We start from the raw sequence: 21,676 nt of genomic DNA on the forward strand, positions 1-21,676 counted from the left end.
TTGTCAAGGCAACGGGCGTTTACGTGCCCCTAAAGGCAGTGCGCGTTTCATGGTGTCTTATTAAATTAAGAACTTGCGGTTTCTGGAACAAATAAAACTGGTTCGTGCTTTATCGCCGGTGTAAGGATTTAATCAGGCGAGAAGAACGATCGCAACCGTCTGATGAGACGTCTGAGAGGCGTCTTAGATGCTAGCGTCGTAGATAGACGACAAAAAGGATACGGCTATAGTTCGCGAAAAAGGAAGTCGACTTACCGATCTGTTGAGTATGCTGGTTCCAGAAAACGCAGCACAACCGTCAGCGTTGAAGAAGTACGTGGTTTGGACGTTCAACCCCGTTGCAGTACGTTTTTTCTTTTGATTTTTGGATCGATGGTTGATAGCCGCTCGGGATGCCCGCCGCCGATGGTAATGTTGATGATGATTGGAGAAATCGCGGAATATTCCGATGCGTAAGTCGAACAACCTAACATCGCAGAACCGGCGAGCAGAGGGGGGCGAAAAGGTAAAGGAGAGAGATGCAGAAAGATGTGATAGAGATGTGAGAGGGTAAACGGTGAGGAAAGTGTGCCTACGAGCGTTATAATTAGGGTTAATCGGGCGGGTATTCGCATTCGGGTACGGTGGGCATCGACCGATTGCTCTTATTTCCCAGTGCAGGCTACTAAATGGGCGGAACAACTGCTGGATAACTAGATAATGGTCCACTTGCCGTTGGCCCACTTGCTGAGATGTCTCACCGGAGTAACGTCACTTTGCATACTCTCGGACAAGTGATGTAGTCTTATTCTTGAGACCGTGTCTCATCCCTAACTCACTGACGAGCTTCGCTGACAACTGACAACCGACTGGAGCCGGATGTAGTGTACCGTATAGCTCGATACCAAAGGGAGCACGTCCTTATTTGCAAATTCAGGAACGTCGTCCATTCTGCCGTTCATGTCGGTGAAGCTAAACTGCGCCTGAAAATGAGCACGCATACGTGGCCCCATTTCATGACAGCTGTATCCTTCCAAAACAAAATCACACCCCAAGAATAGTGCCTCACAACGCTCCCTATTTCAGTTTGACAGCTTGCATTTCGGGTGCAGACACTTCAGGTTCTAAAGCAGGGGCTTCCTCGTGTTTAAAAAAAAAAAGGATTCGCAAAAATACCTCGGTCAATACCCTGCAGTGTAGCCATCGAAACGGTAACTACATACAGGGACGTACTGAAACAATATTTGCTGTGATAAATCGAAACTAGGAGCGGTGCAATAAAGCAAAACCTTTCTCGCGTAATGAACGTGGAAAAACTAACAAAACCAGACACCCTACTAATCCCGTTGCCATCCTTGCGGGCCGTTTACTCCTTGCACAGGGACGGCTAGATAAATCAAGACAAACAATTATTTTATTGCTGCATCCGACGACACCCGCCTGCGTCTTACAGCACACGCTCAAACGTGAGAAATTGAATACCCATCCCGTGCCAGCTCGCAAGTCGCAATTTGCGCGAAACGGTTATAAAACGTATTTTTACGAGCTGGCGCGATGCTGGTGCGATGGCGCGCTCGTCACATAAACGCTGCAATGCTTCCTTCGCAATTCGTCCACCCTTTGAAAACGTCTAGTCCTGTGAATAAACTGCACAGCAAAGTCAACTTGCACGCCGCGCCGGTGCGCGTGCTTGGCGGGTTCTGCGAGAAGCACGCGTTATGCATATTTTCACTTTCAAACAACAAAGAAAAAAGGATCTGGGGGATAAGAAAAAAACCCACAGCACGCAAATTTGCTGGGCTGGGAAGCTCTTCTCTCTCGCACGTTCAGCCCCGAGCTGAATGGATATCGCAGAACGTTTTGCCGGACCCAATTCGGTGTCCCTTTCAGGCAAATCCTGCCAAATTGGGGGTTTGTTTCGCCAAAAACAAAAACATTGTAAAATACCCGGCATAGGTGCTCGTACCGTCACAAGAATGTACACACTTCCACACTCACTGTTATTTTGTTTTTGTTGATTTTCGATTTTAAGGTGCGCGTGTTGCAGGCCACGGTACGCACTAAACTCACGGCTCCGCTAGCTCTTCAGCCCGACGCAACTGCACTCACGCACCCACGTCGGGAGTATTTATTTTACGCCTTCAGCTTTTTCGCTGCTTCAACGCGCCTGTCCGTAAGGCCCTGGCCACACAGCGCGCGATTTATTTCACTGTGACAGCTGACGTAAACGCTTCGTGCTGTCAAGTTATGTTCAAATTTTGACACTAGTTGTCGTTTGGCGTCCCGTGATTGTGTTGAGTCGATTCACTATGTTGTATCGATCAATATTTGTTTCCAAATTCTATACATCTCACCTTAAAAGAGCCTAATTAACATCGAGTATAAGCCCAAAGCATTATCATGCAACGTGTTCCTATTTATCATATGTTCATTTTAACTGCCTTTCTGAAACTATATCTTATCGAATATATTCCATTCATGGAATGATTAGGAATACATTCAACGTACATGTGAGAAAGAAAGAAGATGAATATTATTCTTGCATTTTGTGTCAATGGTTTATAATAAAAAAAACTCATGTGCAATATTATGTAGCGACGAAATGTTGTTACAATCACGGAAACGCTTAAAAACACTTCGCGTTGTCAGATTACAATCGGTTTGATTTCAAACAAACAGCAGTTAATCGATCTAACACACCGTCCTTTAAATTATATATATATTCTATCGAATTATATTGAACTATATTTAAGCTAACCTTAATATAATAGGTCAAAGCATGCTTTAAGAAGTATACTAGTATACGTTGTTATCAACCTCGCAGAAATATGTAGAAGGCATCTGCTTTTTGTATTTTCAGAAGTCATTTTAGAAGCTATTACAACACTTTTCAAAGACTGTATAAAACATTGGAAATGATTTTAAAAAGCTTGCTCATGAATAAAAACTACTTGCTTTATTTTTTATAGTATAATATTTAATTGAAAGATTTTATTTTTTTAAATATTATCAATTTAATAATGTCAATTACTGTAATTCAAATGACGCCAAAAAATAGCGAATGCTAATGTGATTCATTAAATCTTACAGCAATGATGTTCAAAACCAACATGCATTTGCTACTCGTGTTTTGTATGAATATCATAATATTGTCTATTTTTTATCTCAGAAACAAGGTATTACACAGAAATATTCATGGATTAATTTTTATACGTTTAATCGAATAAAATCGTGTAGCAATATCATAGAAATATATATGTAGCATTGGAGCATTTGAGCAAAAAGTATTTATAATAGCCACAGTAGAAATCTTCAGAATTAGCGTTCAAGAGATAGTATAACAGAAATATCGTGAAGGTATTAACAAACTGCGTTGATAGATTCGTCGGTCTGGTCGTTCAAATAAAACCCATCTCGTAAAACACCTTTAGGTTACATCCTTTGAAGGGGGGAGAAAGGCCTATAGTGCAATCCATAGTTTCTAGGAAAATCCCCAATAGAACGGTCGTGACTACAGATAGAAAAACATTCAATCAACGAATGAGCCAGATAGTTCTTGCGATAGGCATAAATTTCTAAGGGATTGTAGCTCTAGCAAAGTAGGTAAGTACTTTTCGAAACATTTTTTTTATTATTTTACAGCAATTACAATTATACGTTACAGCCATTATCATCGACTATGCAGCAAAACCTCATTGAACATGTACACATTAGCAAAAACATCCGAAAAGGTAATTATGATTCTGATAATATCTGATACAATTCATGGTTTACCTCATATCAGGATTATCTTTCAATTAATGAAGCAAAAGAAATCTCCACTACCAATAAATAAAAAGAATAAAGAGCAGCAGAACCAAGAGTGGCCAAGAGGAATTTCCCACAAATAATGTTTTCCTATTAATGTTTTCTTCCCACATTTGCTCCCATTTCTGCCCAACACTAGTCGTATCAATTACCATTCCATTCTGTTGCAATCCTTTGAAGCATGCTGCTGCGTGGATAGGTGCAGTCATTCTCAGTATTTTCTTTTTTGTTGTTGTTTTACCCAATGTTTCGAAATTTCGAACTGATTGCTAAGAAAGAAAATTTCAAGCTGATTGGTAGACCCGAAAAATTAAAGCCGTTCGCGACCATTTTCATGCAACCAAATGCCCAACAGTTTTTAATACACCTCATCACAGGAGAAATTTGATTAACTGTTTATTTCCCACCATTCCTTCACTTAATAGATTTTTCAATAAATTTAAATGAATTACAGATCGTCACTTAAATGTTTTGCATGCGCTCATGAGTTCGCAGAGATTATTTTTAGAACCACCCCAAAAATGTCATTTAAGTAGCGCCTCATAATCAAAACGCACAGTTAATGCACTCTGCGTGCCGTTATCGTTCCAGTCGCCTCATGGCGTAACATAATTTATCTATGGTTTTAAAAAATCTGAGCTCGTGCTACCTCGCATCATTCACTGGGCAGCATTGTGTTCAGGTGAAACAGCACATTTTCACATCGCACATTGCATTTCGTTCGAATCTCGACTGGAAACTGGAAACTCTCGCGACAGGACACGAGAGAATTGCCTTTGATTGCCGTAACAACGGTTCCCGGACCTGTTGCAACGGTTTGGATGAGCGATCCATTACCGCGGAAATCATATCGAATGCAAACGCGAAATCTATCACACGGCTTCTGGGACGAGAATCAACTGCTGTGTAGCATCATGTCGATAGGACGAAATTTTGGGTTGGCTTTGTGTTTGTGGTTCATGATTTGCTGCGGCATAATCTACTCCAGCGATCCAACAGGTAGTTTATCCTGATTAACTGAGCCTTTTTCGTTACAGCATTTGTTTTTTGGTGCATTAGAACATTTTCCAAACACTGTTTTTTTTCTAATTAACTGAACTAATCTGAGCAGTGAACTAATGGTCTGTACTATATACACAGCGTTAGATCACAAGCCAGGACATACCGGGATTTACAGCCCAATGAGTTCTGGACGTCGCAGCCAGCTTCATTGTAGCAGAGGCATCAGGTGGACCTTCATTATCGCGTACGACGAGCTTCACTTCAACGTACATGCAATCAGCAATGACCTATCTATAACGTTTAGTGCCGGTAACTCGTATGTCCTGGATAATGAGCCATCTGAAGTTAAAGGTATTAAGTTGAAGGAGGATGAATCCAAAATTGTGTATTTACCAAAGTATAAAAAAGTGTGCATCAACATAACGTCTGCTGGCACGTACGAGTTAGAAATGCAGCTAACCAAGTGCCTCCTGTGGCGCATCGCATTGATAGTGATGATTATATTGTCTTACATTGCATTTGAAGAAAATGCAGTGTTTTACATTCTCCTTTGCAAGGTCGTCATTTTAAATTTGTGTCAATTGCTAGATCATTTTATTTTTTCCCAACTGGTGGAATACTATTAACGTTAAGAAAGAATGGTGTCCAATGTTTTTGGAAAATTAGTCAGGATAAATGTGATTACTTGGTGTTTAGCGAGAATTTGTTGGCCTCGAACAGTTCGAATTTTTTTTATACAAGAATATATGAATGCCTTTTGGATTTTGGAAATTGTATGAATATTTACACGTGTTTAATAAACTCATAGCTTTGTTAAGCATTGGGCTGTGTTAATAGTTTAAGTAGTGAATAGTTATGGAAAACATAGTGTGATGAACGTTCGTTCGAATCGTTGATATTACCGTATTTTCACGTACTTTACCCCACCTGTTTTTATTCTAGAATTTTTACAATTTATTCTAGAATTCTTACAGTTAACCATTAAAAACTTGTATTTTAACATTCATAGTCAAATACAGGCAGCTTTTTATTCAAATATGTTTAAGATTAAATGTTTACTTATGAGTAAAGCGTAGCATTAATATCAATTTTTGCAATGATAATTTGAGCGATTTGCAAAACAGTTATCGAAACAACACGTTCATGGATCTAGTTTTGACTATCAGAAATTTTAAGAAAACGGCCGTGTTATACACGTAAAACATAGTTTCTTCAGTAAATAAATTCGTAAAAATACCCATCCCAAGGTAAATTTACCGTGATTTTACAGGAATTACAGAATCAACAGGTGAACCTGATACAACAGGATCTAAATTGTTTTTAAAATTCAATGCATACACCGAGCATAGTGCTATACAATAATCATTCGTTTTTTGGTGGAATAATCATTAGCGATGGTGAAAAGATATTTTTACTTCTTATTAGATGGATTGACGAGATGTACCCAGTCTGTATACCAATATTGATGAATTAAACACATCTATAATAATTATATTGATGTGCATTAGAAGTGTTCAGTCATTTTTACAAAGAAAAAGAAAAACTATGCTTTCAGAAGCGGAAAAGCAGAGTCCATGAACATTTGTGTAGGAGAAATGCCAGGCGTTAACATACAGCACGATAAATGCTAGTTCACAGTTTTATTCATCAGCAAGATGTTATATCATTGCATGTTTCAATTCGTATAGAAAACGAAACAAAAAAACAGTCGGCTAATGTATAATCTATCTCAAAATATATACTTTCAGAAATATATGTGTTTATTTTAAAACTGTTTGTCTCATCTGCTTTAAGTATAAAAGTTTACCAAGCTATGGATTTCGAGTACAAATAATATTAATATAATTTCTATTGCTTGAAGAACAACGGCTTGAACAATTTATATACACTGAGAATGGAAAAAAAAACTTCACTTTTCTAAGCGACATAAAATGCAGAAGTTTTCTCTCTATCAGCATGAGAAAAGAACAAAGCGATTGTAAAAACTCACATCAACCTCTAACCTAGCCTACATTTTCCAGTGCAATAACATGCATCAACGTAGCTATAATTGCTTCCTGGTTTTTGCTCATTTTTTACGCTACTTAAATCGTATCTATTACCTCTGCAATCCATAATCCATTTTTTAAATTATTTTTCCCAGTTGGTCGGTGAATCAGGGAATATTGCGAGCTTCTGAGCATTTTCATCCCTCCAAATGTGCAACAGTTTTCGCTTTGTATAGCATCAACGTGAAAGAAATTTCATTATCTAAATGTTCCGTCGTTCAATCTTTTCAATCAATCAAACATTGTTTTGCATAACACTACGCCACAATAATTTTTGGCATCCGTTAATGTAATCGCTAAGATTATTTTCAGAGCCTACTTATGTTGTCCATTTTGAAGTATCCTGTTCGCAGATGAAACGAACCGTTAATGTACTAGTAGTTTACCCATTCGCTCTGAAAGCTTTTTTCTACATGGCGTTATTTAGCTAGATAAAAAAATGTTTTCTAAAAGTTCGCATCATATACTAGGTGGCATTGTGTTAACGTTGATTTTTTTTGTACGTTGCATTCTGTTCTGATCCCGACTGTGAAAGTAAGCTCGCAGCATGGCGAAAGAGAAGACCATGGTTGCCATGGCAACGCATCCAGCAACCGTTGGAATTTCTTGCAAAAGACCTTTTTAGCCGTCGGAATCATTTCGAATAAAAGCGCGACAACTACCACACTGTTTTCAGAACAAACATCAACTTTTGTGAAACATCATGGCATTATCGCTGATTGTTAGATTGATTTTGTGGATTATAATTAGCTGCAGCACCCAGCGCATTATGGCCGCTACAGGTATTTTAAGTTACAAATTTTCCACAAGCCGTGTTGCCAAGTGTAACTAACAACGGTCATTATCGTTTGGATTTTCTTTTCTTGTGCAGAGTTATATCATAAGCCCGGCCACGTTAGCGATTATTCTGTGAATTCTGCAACCGATAACCTAATACACTGTAGTGAAGGAATGCAATGGAGCATCTACATCGTGTACGACAAGCTTTACTTCAAGGTGAAAGCAATCGAGAGCAAATCAATTGTCTCTTTCAATATCACTGACAATATCAAAGCTGTTGATGATTTGTTGTTAAACTTCACTACTTTTAACTTATATGAGGAAGATTCCCTTAAACTCGAATTTCCGTTGTGTCATAAGGCCTGTATAAATATTAAGACGAACGGTACCTACCAACTTGAAGTACTACTAGATTGGGACTTCGCATGGCGTTTTGGTCTTCTTTCGTTCCTGGTGATGTTTTTCTGGAAAAACAACCGTTTTGTATTCATGTACATTCGATATTCCAAAGTGATGTTGCTATATTTTTGCAATATGGTGTATGAACTGATCTTTCAGCGTTGATGAGCCTAGAAATATTATTAATAACTTTGAAGGAATGTTAAATGCTGTTATGAGTATCCTTAATTAATAAATATACCAAGCATGGTTTGGTACGGACTTCTATTTTTTTATCATTTTTTATTTTTTTTATCCGATTAACGGACATTATTAGATAAGGTATACAAGGTCTTATAAGGTGCTACAACCGCTTAGTCTATTCTGCATGGCCTGGTCCAACTAAAACCGGATCCGCACGCGGTCGTCTACTAATACTTCAAACCAGCCTTTTTTAGAAAATGCATCTACCTAGATAGTTTTACGGTCTTATGATTGTCTTATTGTCGATTGCTGGACTTTGAAAAGTTATTGTAAAAATACTTCCGATATATTAAAAATATTTCAGAAATATACTTCATCGATGTATGATCCTATTCGAAATGATATTCTTCATCACAAGCTAGCTAGTTGGTATTAAACAAATTATTTCTATAAAGGTTATTTTATCAATGTCTCCTTGTCAAAGCTATTTAACCTTTGTCAAATTTAAAAATCTTATACCAATTTTCGTTTACATACTTTAAAGATTAAGACACATAAGTGAAATATAGGTTTGATGAATAGTTTAAAAAATTATACGCAATGATAAGAAGCATTAAATACGATTTCATGAAACCCCAAAGCGCAGCAAGCTTTTCAAAAGATTGAAAGGAAAATTTAGAAATCGCCAAAAATATGAGAATTTACATGTATCGTTGAAAAGTTGGCGCTGAGCCGCTTCATATATGATGTGAAGCATGTGCAAGGAGATAATAATCTGAAAATACCATTTACTAAATTCATCAAAAATTATTTTATTATAAAATGTTTTACATATTGGATTGATTTTATTTGTTAATTTTTCAAACTTTATTCTCTAATGAGGTATCCAGCCAGATCTTAACGATAAAATATCAATTAAAACCATTAAAAGCCTAATCGTGAAATGCAAGGCATGACTCAAAGGACAATTTTTCTCTTGATTCAGTCCTAATTTTCTAAAAGCATCTGTTGCCTCGCACCATCCAATGGACATAAATCACATTCGAGCGTATCCTTAAAGCAGGCTAGAAATTCAGATGTAACCTCACTCAAGTCCAGTTCTGGTCGATTAAGCTCTTGAGCAAGAGACGTGACGGATTTGCCCACCAGTCCACATGGTACAATATGACGGAACCAGCTAAGATCATTGCAGCAGTTGAGAGCCAGTCCATGCGTGGTCACATATCGGCTAGCGTGAATGCCGATGGCACATATTTTTTTGTCACCAACCCATACTCCAGTATCAGAAGTCGTTTGTGCTCGCAATCCATACCGCCGACACAGTTGGATGATTGTTCGCTCCAGGTGACATACGTACCAGCGCACGCTCGGCTGGAATAACTTTAAGTTGAGGATTGGATAAGCAACCAACTGACCCGGTCCGTGGAACGTTATTAAACCGCCTCGATTCGTCCGCACAAATTCGGCGCCAAGTTTCCGGAGCCGGTTTGCCTCAACATCATCGTATCCTTGAGTTCGTATACCAATCGTATAAACGGGTTCGTGCTCGGTAAGTATTAGCACGTTTTGATATCGCTGTTCGTCCGGGGAGTTACTGGACTGTTGTTGCACCAAGTTCGCTACAGATTTTTGGAGTTGGAGAGCTCGAGTGTAATTAAGCCTGCCAGCTTGCAGCACGTGCACCAAACGAGACATTGTCTAGTGGGGAGTATTCAATAATACGTAAGCTATTTGCTCACACCGAAAGAAAAATGTTAATGTTGTTAAAAGGAAGCTGCATCAGAGTCGCGTTTATTCTCTTTGAACTCTAACTCTCTCTCTGAAAATTGACAATTTTTCACTTTGTTCTGGTTACGTTCAATTTCGGAGAGTTTGATGTAAAGCATTTGGCTTATCTGTGACGGAAAGAACGAAAACAAAAACAAGATAAGGTGTACCAGACAGTTGACATCTGCGTCAATCCTAACGTCTTAGAATGCGTTATCACAAACAGGAGGGAAAAGCAAACAAAAACCTACATAAACATCGATGGCCGCATACAGCTTTTGATCCTCGCTCAACGGCAGCACATTCCATTTACTCATGCGTACTTCTTTATCCTTATTAATACGTTGTTGGAGCACACTTTCTACCAAACGTTGCATGCTCCAAATACCTTTTGTACCACACAGCAGATTATACCGCTGCCCTAAATCGACACATTGTGCAAGCATTCGGTCAGAATTTGTAATCGTAAAATCACGGGTCAATTTACGAATATCGTTCTTGATGTTCACCCCGTGCAGCACGACTTTCGGGTGGCAGAGCAGCTGCGTCAATGCAACAGGCAACCGTTGCAGACAGGATATTTGCAGCAACAAGCATCGATCGATTGAAGCGCACAGCTGTAATAAAGCCGTTTTTCCCGGGCCAGTTTTGAAGCTCATAGGCCATTCCAAATCGAACGCAATCGGAACGACATCAACCGGTTGCTGTGACACCCACTGTAAGAGCTGATCACAACTGAACGCCATGTCATGCATTAGTGTGTAGTATTCTATCGCTCCGGTATATTCAACGAATGGCAAATAAATAACCGTTTTCTCAGCTACCGTTGGGAATGTAAAGTTGCTTCGCAAGCGTCTTTTTGTTGGCTCTTCATCAGATTGAGTTGCATTGCCAGGTTCACTGGCTTTGTTAATAATTTCTGCTGCATCAGAAGTGATTAGTTTTGTATTGCTCTTACTTTCTGATGAATCATTTTTCACTTCACTGATTTCACCGGATTTGATTAGAATTTCTGTAGCATTAGACAGATTTGATTTTACATTGCATTTACTTTCTAAGAACGGTACTTTCGACACAATTGATTTGTGATGCTCGCGCATCCAAAGCGGTAGCACTCTCTTCGACATTTTTAGATACTTTTTCTGGTTAAATTCCCACACTCTTAACACTCAGAATTTTAATTCGTGTTAGTAATGATACCAGTAATGTTGAGCTGCTAATATATTAACAATTAAAATAAACTAAATTGTCAGTTGAAACAAATAATAAAAAAACACCGGTAATAATACTAAATGCTTTCTAAAGCATGTCTACATAAATGAAACAAATCAAAATACCGCGATAAACAGATGTCAAAGTGTCTTAATTAAAAAAAGCTTATTGAAAAGGTTCGCTCAGAGCATACTAAAACGTCAAAATTATCTGAAACGGACAATTGTTCGTAGCGTGTTATATCTGCGACAAACATTTTAATTTTTCATTTACATAAATACATAAATGTCCAACACATAAATATTCAGTAAAAATTTTTTTTTCAATAAAAGATCTACAATTTAAGACATAGTTGTATGAAATGTAGTTAAGACCTCTTAAATAACCTGTACGAGTGGAATGAGAGTTTGAAATCCAAGTCAATCTTCAAAAAGTTTAATAATAATGTAAGTTTATCTCAGAAACTCAATCAACATTCTTCCTAATTCAAAATAACGATCTGCGATGCGGATTTAAATATTTGCTATCTTTTTTTTAGTTGATAACTGACAACTCATGACAGTTAAACATAAGGGGTGTTTATTATTGTGATGGACTGAATCAGCGTTTACAAATTGTTACACCAGAAACCACAGAAGAAATTTTCAAAAGTAGTTATTGGTTATTCTCACATACATTTCAAAATGACTCTCCTTTGCAATACTGGAGATTGGTTTACCCTAGGCCAAGGAAATGCATTTAGGTAAAATTGTTTCGTTCCTCTGTTGATTATCCATTGCAACCTATTTCCATTAAGTATTTTCTAAAGATAATATATAATAAACAACTCATTGTTTCAATTTGTTACATTTTAGAAAAATCGAATTATACAATATGGAATGGCCGACAAGCATTAATCTCGAGAATATGATGGTTTATGCGGCTCCATACGGTGGCCCGATTGCGGTTATGAAAGATCCTAGGTTATTCATCAAACTAGATGGAGGAACCAGCACGAGACCCATTATTCGAGTGTTCAACTGCGTTGGAAAGCTAATATCTTCTATCAGCGTAAGAATCCCAAAAAAAATAGATACATTACTTAAAGAAAATGGTTTAAAAACGTTGCTCCATTGCATTTCCAGTGGGATTGCGGAAATTTAGTCACACTAGGTTGGTCTGATGCAGAAGAATTAGTCGGTGTGCAGGACGATGGGGCTATCTTCATACATGATATGTTCGGCAATTTTGTGCATAAATTTAGCGTTGGTAAAGATGTAACGGATGTTATTGATGCAAAAATATTTACATCCGCTTCTGGTACCGGAGTGGCAGTGCTGACATCGAACTACAAAATTTATATCCTAAACAACATCAAGGATCCCAAGTCTCGCCCACTCTCCGATCTACTAAGTACTGTGTTTCTGAGTCAATTTCTAATCAGCCAAATACTAACTGTTATGAACGTGTTATATATCTTTCTCTTCTAGATCTGTCGACCAACCTTACATGCTGGGAAATGATTTGCAAGGACCGAACTACGAGCTGCCTGCTAGCTATTGGCAACGAGATCTCTACTGTGCGATATGGAGACAACACATTTACCAATATGGCTTTGGCTATGAAAAATGAGTTTCAATCGGTTAGCCTGCTGTCGGTTTCATTCAACCACGAGCACGTGGCATTTCTCACAAATACTGGCTGCCTGTGGATGGGCTCTTCGGACTTTAAGCATAAATATTGTGAATTCGTGACGGGTAGACAGGAGAAAGCAAAGCAGTTGGCTTGGTGCATCGATGGACGCTCGAATTTCGAATCACAAGCTGTAATCATTAGCTACATGAACCTAATACTGATCGTTGGCGCAACCGGCGAATCAAGTGTCTACACGTACGACTCACCTATGACACTCATCCCGGAGCTGGATTGTGTGCGGGTGCTTACCAATTACTATCACGAATTGATCCAAAAAGTACCGGTTAGTACGAGCAAAATATTTGGCATCAACATTTCCGAGCCAGCAAGCTTCCTATTCGAGGCGCATCGCAAATTCCAAGACCGGAGCCACCAGTCGGATGAATACCTGTGCCTGATCCAGAACAAGCTGTCCGCGGCAGTTGCTGACTGTGTGGAAGCCGCAGGACACGAGTTTGATCCGAACACACAGAAAAGCCTCATTCGTGCAGCATATTTTGGCAAGAGCTTCATCTCCAACTACAGCTGCGACGACTACATCACTATGTGCAAGACACTCAAAGTGCTGAACGTGCTGCGGGACAAAAACGTCGGCATCCCTATCACTATCCAACAGTGCGTGTGTGGGTGTGGTTCAGTTGATCGATTTTTGAGTAATTTATCTTTTTTGTGTCCTTATAGGTTTAATCATTTGCAACCAGACGTAATATTGGATCGATTGGTGTTCCGAAAGTTTTACGGGCTGTCCATACACATCGCAAAGTATTTAAAGCTGCAAGAGACGAGAATTCTTGAACATTGGGCTTTCCAGAAAATTACGCAGAACAAAAGTAAGACCGCTTGATTAAGAGAAATAGAAAATAGTCTTTGCCTTACGTTTTATTTTATTCATTGTATTCTCCGTAGATGAAGAAGAAGTAGCGCGCAAAATAGCGGCCAAGTTTTCAAGTGCGGATCTCCGCGAGCCGATGTCTTTCGCCAATGTGGCAGATAAAGCGCAACAAATTGGCAAAACCAAGCTAGCCATTACGGTAAGCGACCGTCAGATTTCTTTTTCAAGCCGTTCCGCATTTTTACGCCGTTTAACCAACCATTTAACCGTTCCAGCTGCTCGAACTCGAGACTAAGAAAAAGCTACAAGTACCCTTACTTCTTAAGCTCGGTGCAAGCGAGAAGGCGCTCATCGCTGCCACCCAGTCGGGGGATATCGATCTAATCTACATGGCCATCCTGGAGATGAAGAACACGACGGCGCTGGCGAAATTCCACATGACGATTCGGCGCTATCCGTTAGCGCAAAATTTGTACAAGAAGTACTGCCAGCTAAACAGCCTCTCCACGCTGAAAGACATCCACTCGCAGGAGGATGACTTCCTGTCCCAGGCGGAGCTTGCGCTACGCGAAGCGCTTCTGCTCGGTAACTTAGACGCCTCGATCCCGGATATCAGCGGCAACTATCGAAAAGCGGGAAAAGCGATCGAGGCCGACTTGTGTGACGAGACGAAGAAGCTGATCCGGCACCAGAAGCTGCTGAACGACAAGTGGCAGAAGGACTTCTTCGGGCTGTCGTTGCACGCGTTGATCCGCAAGCTGCTGCAACTCGGTGACCAGCGGTACGCGGAGAAGCTGAAGAGCGAGTTTAAAATGTCCGACCGCCGGTACTGGTGGTTGCGGGTGCAGACGTACGGTGACAACTACCAGTGGGAAGATCTGGAGAAGCTCGCCAAATCGAAGAAGAGCGTCATCGGATACGAACCGTTCGTGGAGGTTTGTTTGGCGAAAATGAACGTCGCCGAGGCGAAGAAATATTTGCCACGTTGCAGCGAAGAGCATAAGCTCAAGTGGTATCTGCGTGCTGGGTAAATGTTCTGCGACGTTCTTTTGCTGGCGTTTGATCCGATGTGATTGTTAAAACATAACCTTTTATTTTTAGCTGCTATGCCGATGCGGCTACCATCGCGTTTATGCAAAAGGACATCGACAGCTTGCTGAAAATACACGACCATTGCACCAACGATCCTGCACTCATGGCGAGCGTAGAAAACATGATAGGGCAGTTGTCGAGCAAAAAATGAGTCCTACCGCAAGGATATTTATATGAATAGTGCAGGCAATCGTCAGAAGATAAGAAAAGGGTTATCTTGTTCAGGCCAAACCAAAACTACATTGAATGAAACGCAATTAATGAGAAAGGAAGAAACAGAGAGAGAGCAATGAGCGCGGTAATGTTTTTTTTATCGTCTAGATCAGGGGTCTCCAAACTTTTTTGATGGCGGGCCGCATTGATTGGAATAGCCGCAGCTGAGGGCCAACCATAGTTCATCTCTGCAAAAATAATATTGGACTCTGAACAGAAATTACTCTTTATGCATTGCACAATGGTGCTAGACAAGAGATCAGAAATAGTTCCCAGACACAATGTGTGTTTTGCTGAAAAGTGTTATAGTTGTTAACAAAATTATGGTAAAAAATCAAAATTAAACCGAAAGCTTTGCGGGCCGTAGTTTGGAGACCCCTGGTCTAGACTATTGCTTTTACCGAATTAATCTTTCCATTATACTAAGGATTAAGATTTGAGTACCATATAGCATATAACAAACCGCAGATGCTTTTCCGCAAAAAAAGCATACTTATAAAAGAGTAACATCACTCCTATACTCGTATTAAAAGGAAACTGTTACTCAAAAGGTAAAGCAACGCTGCTTCACACCGGTTGATCTGGATGAATATACGTAGAAAAATGTACAATCGTTTCCAATTAAAGCTCACGATGGTGTTAATTTATTGTTGCTAATTTGTCAACTCTTATCATCTGCGTTTCAATGCGAAAAAGAAACGTGCGATAATGAATGAATCGCGCGATAAATGATGATAAACATTTTCACACGATTAAGAATGGATGATTGGTAAGCGGGATGCAAAAAGATTGAAACAACGATCTGGCCTCTGCGTTGTGGTTTTAAAGAAACATAAGGGGGGAAAAATGAACGAAAACGTTGATGTGTCCATGAGAAAGCCAAAAATTGTTTAATTAATTTGCAGTATCAAAGTTAGCTGATAGTCTCTTCCTTCAATAGGCAATCGCGAACATTCTCGATGTTGAGATGTATATAAATGTTTCGAACGAAGAATCCGCTTGGTACTTTGTCAGCGTCTGTTGCTGATATGCTTGCGAGCATTAGCGTGTATTAGCTGCTTTACGAAAACATCTCCTCACGCGCTTCAGAAACCAGTCTACTGCGATTGGTGGTTGTTTGTTTGTCGCCGGTGCCCTTCATTTGGCCTTCACAAGTGTGGCACGCAAAAAAAAACAATCAAAATCGTGTTTGTAACAGCTTGTAACGATCTATCATGCCCGGGAAACAGCCGCAACGATGTGCCCTGTAGGGTAAATCAGAAAACGTTGACGAAATTGTAATTCTCTGTTCAATTTAGCGTTCACGTTATGCAAGCGATAGTCGCTAAAAAACACACAACACATCTTGTGCCGTGTTTTTACGTCACATACCGACGCACCGTCTAATTTTAATCATAGTATCTCGACCCTTTTTGTAGCGGAAAGAAGCAAAATAACATTTAAACATCCGGGTGTTTGTTTTTTTTTGGTGGCATTACTGCCTTTATTGATATATGATTTTAAAAATAGCGCTGTAGATTCATCTACGGGTCGCCAGAGACAACATTTGTGCTTATAAGCTAATTACTAGTTAGAGTTCGTAACGTTAATTCGATACAGATTTCAAACTACCACCGCAGAAGATCGAAGCAAAAACAAATAACAAAGGAAACGCAGAAAGCAGATATAATCTGCACCAATGTTGAATTGTCTATGCCTTACATCCTACACGGCGGATACAGTTTTCATCTTTATCATTAATCCGGGGAAGTTGCACCTACGTGATTTTTGAGCATAATGATAATCTATCTTTAGTGGCTCATTACTCTCACATGTATATTAATTTTATAAACGTTATTGCTAACAAAAAAAAGGACCCACACATGAATGGGGTTTCACTTCAAAACACGAAACATTCCGTTAACTTTTCTAACATATATAACTGGATCAGGGGTAAGGCTTAATTATCTTTACGAAGATAGAAAGATGTTCGGGCTTCCTTTTGCAAGAACCTAATAAAGAAGCCACCCGGTGTAGGGAAAATGTGTCCATCGAACAAGAGAGTACATTCAAAAATGCTGAAAACGAGTAAACATTTTTCTACGCTTTAAGCATCTTAAGCAACTAAGCTTCGTTGGACAGAAAACAGTAGCATGCCGTTTGTGGTAGAGTATCCTCCTTCCCCTGAAATCCGCTTGTCTTTTTCCTCTTTTCCGTGCAACGTTAGCTGGGATGGTTAAAACTCTAGCTCTAGTGTTAGTCGACAATCAACAGTAACTGCTTAAATGCTAAGGGAGGGGGTGGTTAAGGGGGGGAGAGGCTAAAAGGGACTCCATTATAGCAGGGCCAGCTTCATGACCGCTTTCCGCCACCGCTGGCAGTCGACCTGCAAGCGGCGCTCCTCATACGACAGCTTCTGGTGTTGCGCATTCAACCGGTCCGCCTCCAGCTCAAGCTTCAGCTCGCGATCCTTCCGGTTGATGCGTGACTTCCGCGACGCCTCGTTGTTCTTGTCACGTTGCTCTCGGTACCGCCAGTCCGCCTCGCTTAGGTGTTGATACTGCGAGCGATCGCGCACGGTACCGGCCGTCTTCGGTGGCCGGCCGCGGCGTTTGGGTGCCTTCGTCCCGGACGAAACGTCCGAGCTAGAGTCACCGCAGGCGGATGAAGCGGACGAGAGTGAACCGATTCGGCTGGTGGATCGCTGCCCGCCGGACTTTGCACCACCGGGTAAACCGGTTAGTTGGCGGAGACTTTCAAGGGTTAGCTGGAAGGTCGGTTTTGGGGTTGCGTCCCTGCTGTCGGGCGGATTTGTGTCGGAGGAGGCGGCGACTTCCGGGCTCCTGGTGGAGGATACGGTCGGTAGCTCTAATGTGTCTAACGTGGGTTTTTCCTCTTCTATGGGTGCTTTGTATGCATTAAAATCTAACAAATCCTGTAAGCATAATTAAGAGACAATTTTTAGAGAGACAATTTCTTATACAAGCAACAAAAAAAAAACACTTACGTCATTGGCGTCGATGAATGAGAGAAGATCAAATTTTTCATCCTCCAAATCCAATATGTCGTTAGTTAAATCTGGTGTGTTGAGTGTCGCTTGCGGTGGCACACGAAGCGATGGCTCGTAGGAGCTAGTAGCAGTCGCCATGGTCGTCGTCGTCGTCATTGTCCTAGAGGTGTGCAGGAGTACTGGCGCCAAAACGGCTCCATTTTCAGGGGCTACATCTGCCGGTTTAGTCATCGCCCTACCGACGTTAATCAGCAGCTTCGATGCCTTTCTACTGGCAAGAGAGCTACCCTTCTTCTCGACCGAATGCATCGCACTTTTAGCAGCCAAAGCTGGCGAAAGACGACCTCCGTCAGTCGCCGATTGCGGCAGATGATGGTGTTCGTTTAACAGCAACTTCGGTGCCTTATGCTTGCCGGTGTCCTCCTTCTGGTTCTGCTGGAGTCGTCGCTTCAGGGTAAAATAGTTGTGATCTCGCTGGAGCGGGCCCTCCAAGCTGGGGATTGGTTTCGTCGCTGTCACGGTGGTCATGTTGGTAGCACTAGCGGATGCAGTAGCAAGTGCAGCAGAGCCAACCAGCGGGTTCTGCTGGTGCCGGTGGTGTACAGCCGTACGCTCGGTTCCAGCTTCCAAACCGTCGATGTTGTGAATTCGATCGAGCGCATGCTCGAACGATGGCTGGTGGTTTTGGTGGCGCGATACACCCACGGGCAGATCGGTGGTGGCTAGTGAGGACATATCGTCCTGCAACCACTTCAGGATGTTTATCGAGACCGGCTCGGTGTCGTCGGCGGCTAAACCACCGACGGTTTCGGTGGAGACAAGCCGATGGTTGGAGGCATCGGAATCAAACGCCCGCGAGAGCTGTTCGATCTCCTCCTGCAGCGAAACGGGCGAATCAAGCCGAGCCAGCGGCTCGCTCAGCAGATCGACGGTGGCAAACGGTGTCCCCGTCGTCGTCTCCGGCTCCGTAATGTTGCTGCTGCTGCTGTTGGTCGGCGAGCCAAGCCACAGATGGCCAGTGAAGTCGGTCTCATTCGTCCAGTCGATGTCCTGCTGCAGGGGTGCCAGTAGCGCGGCCGGTGATACACCACCGTCGGCGTCTAATGGCACGGGGACCGCAAATGGTCGGCCCCCGGACGCAAGGATCTCCCCGCTCGTCTGCTGCTGCCTGTCCCTTACACTAAAGCTGCTACTGCTATCACTAATGCTACTGAAGTCGAACGGTTTTCGGGGGAAATTCGCCGGCTGCTGCCTTGGGTGGGAGGCAACAGCCGGGGCCGGATGAACAGCGGCTGCAGCGGTCCCACTGCCGCTGCAGCTACCCGTGCCCACCACGTGGCCACGTGCTCCGCTCGAAAACTGGCCGCCGTAGCCGCCGTTACTGATGGTCTTATTACATACGTCGTGTACAGTTACGCTCGCCGTTTCAGCTCCCCTGAAACGTTCTGTTTTATCCAATTCATTCCGGCAGACGTTCATTGCTGCTGGTCGTCGGGCGTCTCCCGGTGACCGTTCACCTGTTGTAGCGCTGGGGGGCGCTGCGTTGTCGTCTGGCCGCAGTGGGCTCTCGGAATGCCACCAGGGCGGTGACGTCGAGCAACCCTCCAGCAGCGTCGTCGTGTTGAGCCAACCCTCCCCAGGGTCGTCGTCCGGTTCCGGGCCGGGTTTTGGCAGCGGCTCGGACGCCAGCAGGACATCCTCGAGCAGCAGCTCCTTGCCGGTGGGCTCGAGCCCGGACACCTCCCCGTGCAGCTGTTGCTCCGGCGACGGCAACATCACATTCCGATGGCTGCCGTGAACTAGGCCTCCGTAAAAGAGCATCCCTTCCTCGTGCCGGCCGTCCAACGGCGCCGCGTCCGATGGACGACTTCGCCGACAGGATCTCTCGCCATGAGCGGCATTCGTTGACGAATTCAGTTGTTTGTGCCATCGGGATAGTGACTGTAGCGTTTTAATTGAAACAACAAAAAAAAAACGGGGGGAGAGGACGTTAGCGTTACGGGTGCGAGTAACGGTCATGTAACGGGTGCCACGTGGGCGATACTTACGATAAATTCACCGTTTAATTCTAATGAAATTTTAACGCTTTACTTAACGCCACGAAGCGAGTTGAGAGTGGGTTGCCCTCAACCTGCAAAAGAAAAGAAGGCTCACATTACTAAACTGTACTCGGGGAGATGCTCTCTAAAATTAGCTCATTTTTCTCGCGATTTTATGTGCATTGTTAGTTAATTATGTAAACATTTGTAACTGCTCAACACGAAATGCGCATTCGCTTGTGCACTTGTGTGCGTTACACGACGATGACGTCGATGGAAAGTTACAGAAATTTTCTCACCACTTAGGCCAACCTTATCGCAAAAAAAAACACACACATTACCATCAAGAGGGGGAAAAATTTCCGGCATAGTTATCAAAGTGCGGGTTTGATATACATGCAGGGCCCGCGTAAAGTAAGATAAGATAAACGGCGAACAGCGGTTAAAAAGAGTCATAAAACCAGTTTCCGTCGAAATCGCGAGAAACAGCGGTTTGCTGCTAAAGGCTTTTGCCCGAAAAGCATCATTAAAATACCAAAACTCGAAAAGCAACGAAAGAGAGCAAGAGGGATGGTGTGGGGCAGGGGGGGAGGAGAGAAAAATAAAATAAACGTCACACACACACATACTATTGTCGCGAGTTTCGGACGTTCTAGAACGATCTCGTGCGTCACAGATTTGCTGCGCCTCCCTTTTCTCGTCCCTTGGCTCCCCCTTCACTAATGAAGGTGGGTTTGAAGTACAAAAACAAATAAAACCCCACAACGCAGCTAACAAGAAGAGTGCGGGGAAAAAGCACCAACGAAGGGGCCACAACTGGGCTGGTGTTTTTTCTTCGTTTTTTTTTGGTTCTTGATATCGTGGTTGACTTCTTTTCGCCACCAGATGAGCTTCCAGAAAGATCTCGCAACGTGCGCACGCTTGATTTGAATAAACCCCCTTTTTGCGTGGCCATGTGCGTGACCATGTGTTGTGTGCGCTTGCCACCGTTGCCCGTCCATTTCGCCTGTTTCTTTTCGCTTTTCCAACCCAAGGGAGAAGGCATTTATTCGCGCGGGTAAAAAAAAACCCCGTTCGAACGTGAGGCGATTGTGAAGGAATGTTTGCGGGACTCGGATTTTGTGGTGACTTTTTTTAAGTCAATTCGAGGGAAAATGCGACAACGAAGTGGAAGAAAGAAAACATGTTTTTGCCTGCTTTTTAGCCAGCTGAGCTAACTACGTGGGAAGGATAGCGAAGAAAACGGATCCCGGGATGTTTGAAAGAGACAGAAGGAGGTGATGAAATGAAGGAAGGGAGAGGGGACGAAGGGAGGGGGGCAGGGCATTCGCCGAAATTTCTCGAAGTTCGAAGCAAACACGATGTGGCCTACTCTGAACTGGTTTTTGTGCGCTCTTTTTTTTTCTTCATCATCTTCTATCTACTGGCAGAAAGGCTTTTGGAACGTTCTCGAAAGCCGAACCGAACACGCGAAGACACGTGGGCGGGCGGCAAAAAAATGCGCAATTTGAATTAGAGAAATTTCAAGCAGCAAAGCATGAACGGTACCGTTGGAAATTGGAAATTGGCGCTGTTTAGCAAACCGCTACTGCGCAATTAGATATAATGTGCCTTTGCAAACGTTATGATCTTCTGCAACCATCAAAGCTATAGAACTAAT

General features: G+C 42.2%; 4 protein-coding genes across 4 annotated transcripts; 1 reads left to right on the top strand and 3 right to left on the bottom strand.

Moving 5' to 3' along the window:
- Positions 1 to 9,185: 9,185 nt before the first annotated feature.
- On the bottom strand, positions 9,186 to 9,893 carry LOC128728904 (putative lipoyltransferase 2, mitochondrial). Its single transcript, XM_053822554.1, has one exon. The coding sequence runs from the start codon at positions 9,891 to 9,893 to the stop codon at positions 9,186 to 9,188; it is 708 nt and encodes a 235-aa protein (XP_053678529.1).
- Positions 9,894 to 9,961: 68 nt separating this feature from the next.
- On the bottom strand, positions 9,962 to 11,092 carry LOC128728905 (3'-5' exonuclease). Its single transcript, XM_053822555.1, has 2 exons — positions 10,217 to 11,092; positions 9,962 to 10,093 (listed from the first exon to the last, which is right to left on the bottom strand). The coding sequence occupies exons 1-2, from the start codon at positions 11,090 to 11,092 to the stop codon at positions 9,962 to 9,964; spliced, it is 1,008 nt and encodes a 335-aa protein (XP_053678530.1).
- A 768-nt stretch (positions 11,093 to 11,860) lies between these two features.
- Positions 11,861 to 14,926, top strand: LOC128729096 (vacuolar protein sorting-associated protein 16 homolog). The gene is made up of 8 exons (XM_053822748.1): positions 11,861 to 11,919; positions 12,032 to 12,227; positions 12,302 to 12,569; positions 12,647 to 13,466; positions 13,533 to 13,681; positions 13,758 to 13,882; positions 13,959 to 14,710; positions 14,785 to 14,926. The coding sequence occupies exons 1-8, from the start codon at positions 11,861 to 11,863 to the stop codon at positions 14,924 to 14,926; spliced, it is 2,511 nt and encodes an 836-aa protein (XP_053678723.1).
- A 1,530-nt stretch (positions 14,927 to 16,456) lies between these two features.
- LOC128728906 (uncharacterized) lies at positions 16,457 to 19,753 on the bottom strand. The gene is made up of 2 exons (XM_053822556.1): positions 17,975 to 19,753; positions 16,457 to 17,902 (listed from the first exon to the last, which is right to left on the bottom strand). The coding sequence occupies exons 1-2, from the start codon at positions 19,751 to 19,753 to the stop codon at positions 17,303 to 17,305; spliced, it is 2,379 nt and encodes a 792-aa protein (XP_053678531.1). The 3' UTR covers positions 16,457 to 17,302.
- Between the last annotated feature and the right edge of the window lie 1,923 nt (positions 19,754 to 21,676).

Source organism: Anopheles nili, chromosome X (assembly GCF_943737925.1).
Source record: "Anopheles nili chromosome X, idAnoNiliSN_F5_01, whole genome shotgun sequence".
Lineage (NCBI taxonomy): Eukaryota > Metazoa > Arthropoda > Insecta > Diptera > Culicidae > Anopheles > Anopheles nili.

Excerpts from the sequence above, each read along its gene's own strand:
- LOC128728904 (XM_053822554.1), bottom strand. The coding sequence starts at position 9,893 with ATGTCTCGTTTGGTGCACGTGCTGCAAGCTGGCAGGCTTAATTACACT.
- LOC128728905 (XM_053822555.1), bottom strand. The coding sequence starts at position 11,092 with ATGTCGAAGAGAGTGCTACCGCTTTGGATGCGCGAGCATCACAAATCA. Across the intron at positions 10,094-10,216 it reads ATGCGGCCATCGATGTTTAT|ATAAGCCAAATGCTTTACAT; the intron begins GTAGGTTTTTGT and ends TTTCCGTCACAG.
- LOC128729096 (XM_053822748.1), top strand. The coding sequence starts at position 11,861 with ATGACTCTCCTTTGCAATACTGGAGATTGGTTTACCCTAGGCCAAGGA. Across the intron at positions 12,228-12,301 it reads AGCTAATATCTTCTATCAGC|TGGGATTGCGGAAATTTAGT; the intron begins GTAAGAATCCCA and ends TTGCATTTCCAG. Across the intron at positions 14,711-14,784 it reads AAGTGGTATCTGCGTGCTGG|CTGCTATGCCGATGCGGCTA; the intron begins GTAAATGTTCTG and ends TTTTATTTTTAG.
- LOC128728906 (XM_053822556.1), bottom strand. The coding sequence starts at position 19,753 with ATGTTGCCGTCGCCGGAGCAACAGCTGCACGGGGAGGTGTCCGGGCTC. Across the intron at positions 17,903-17,974 it reads CATTCATCGACGCCAATGAC|GATTTGTTAGATTTTAATGC; the intron begins GTAAGTGTTTTT and ends TTATGCTTACAG.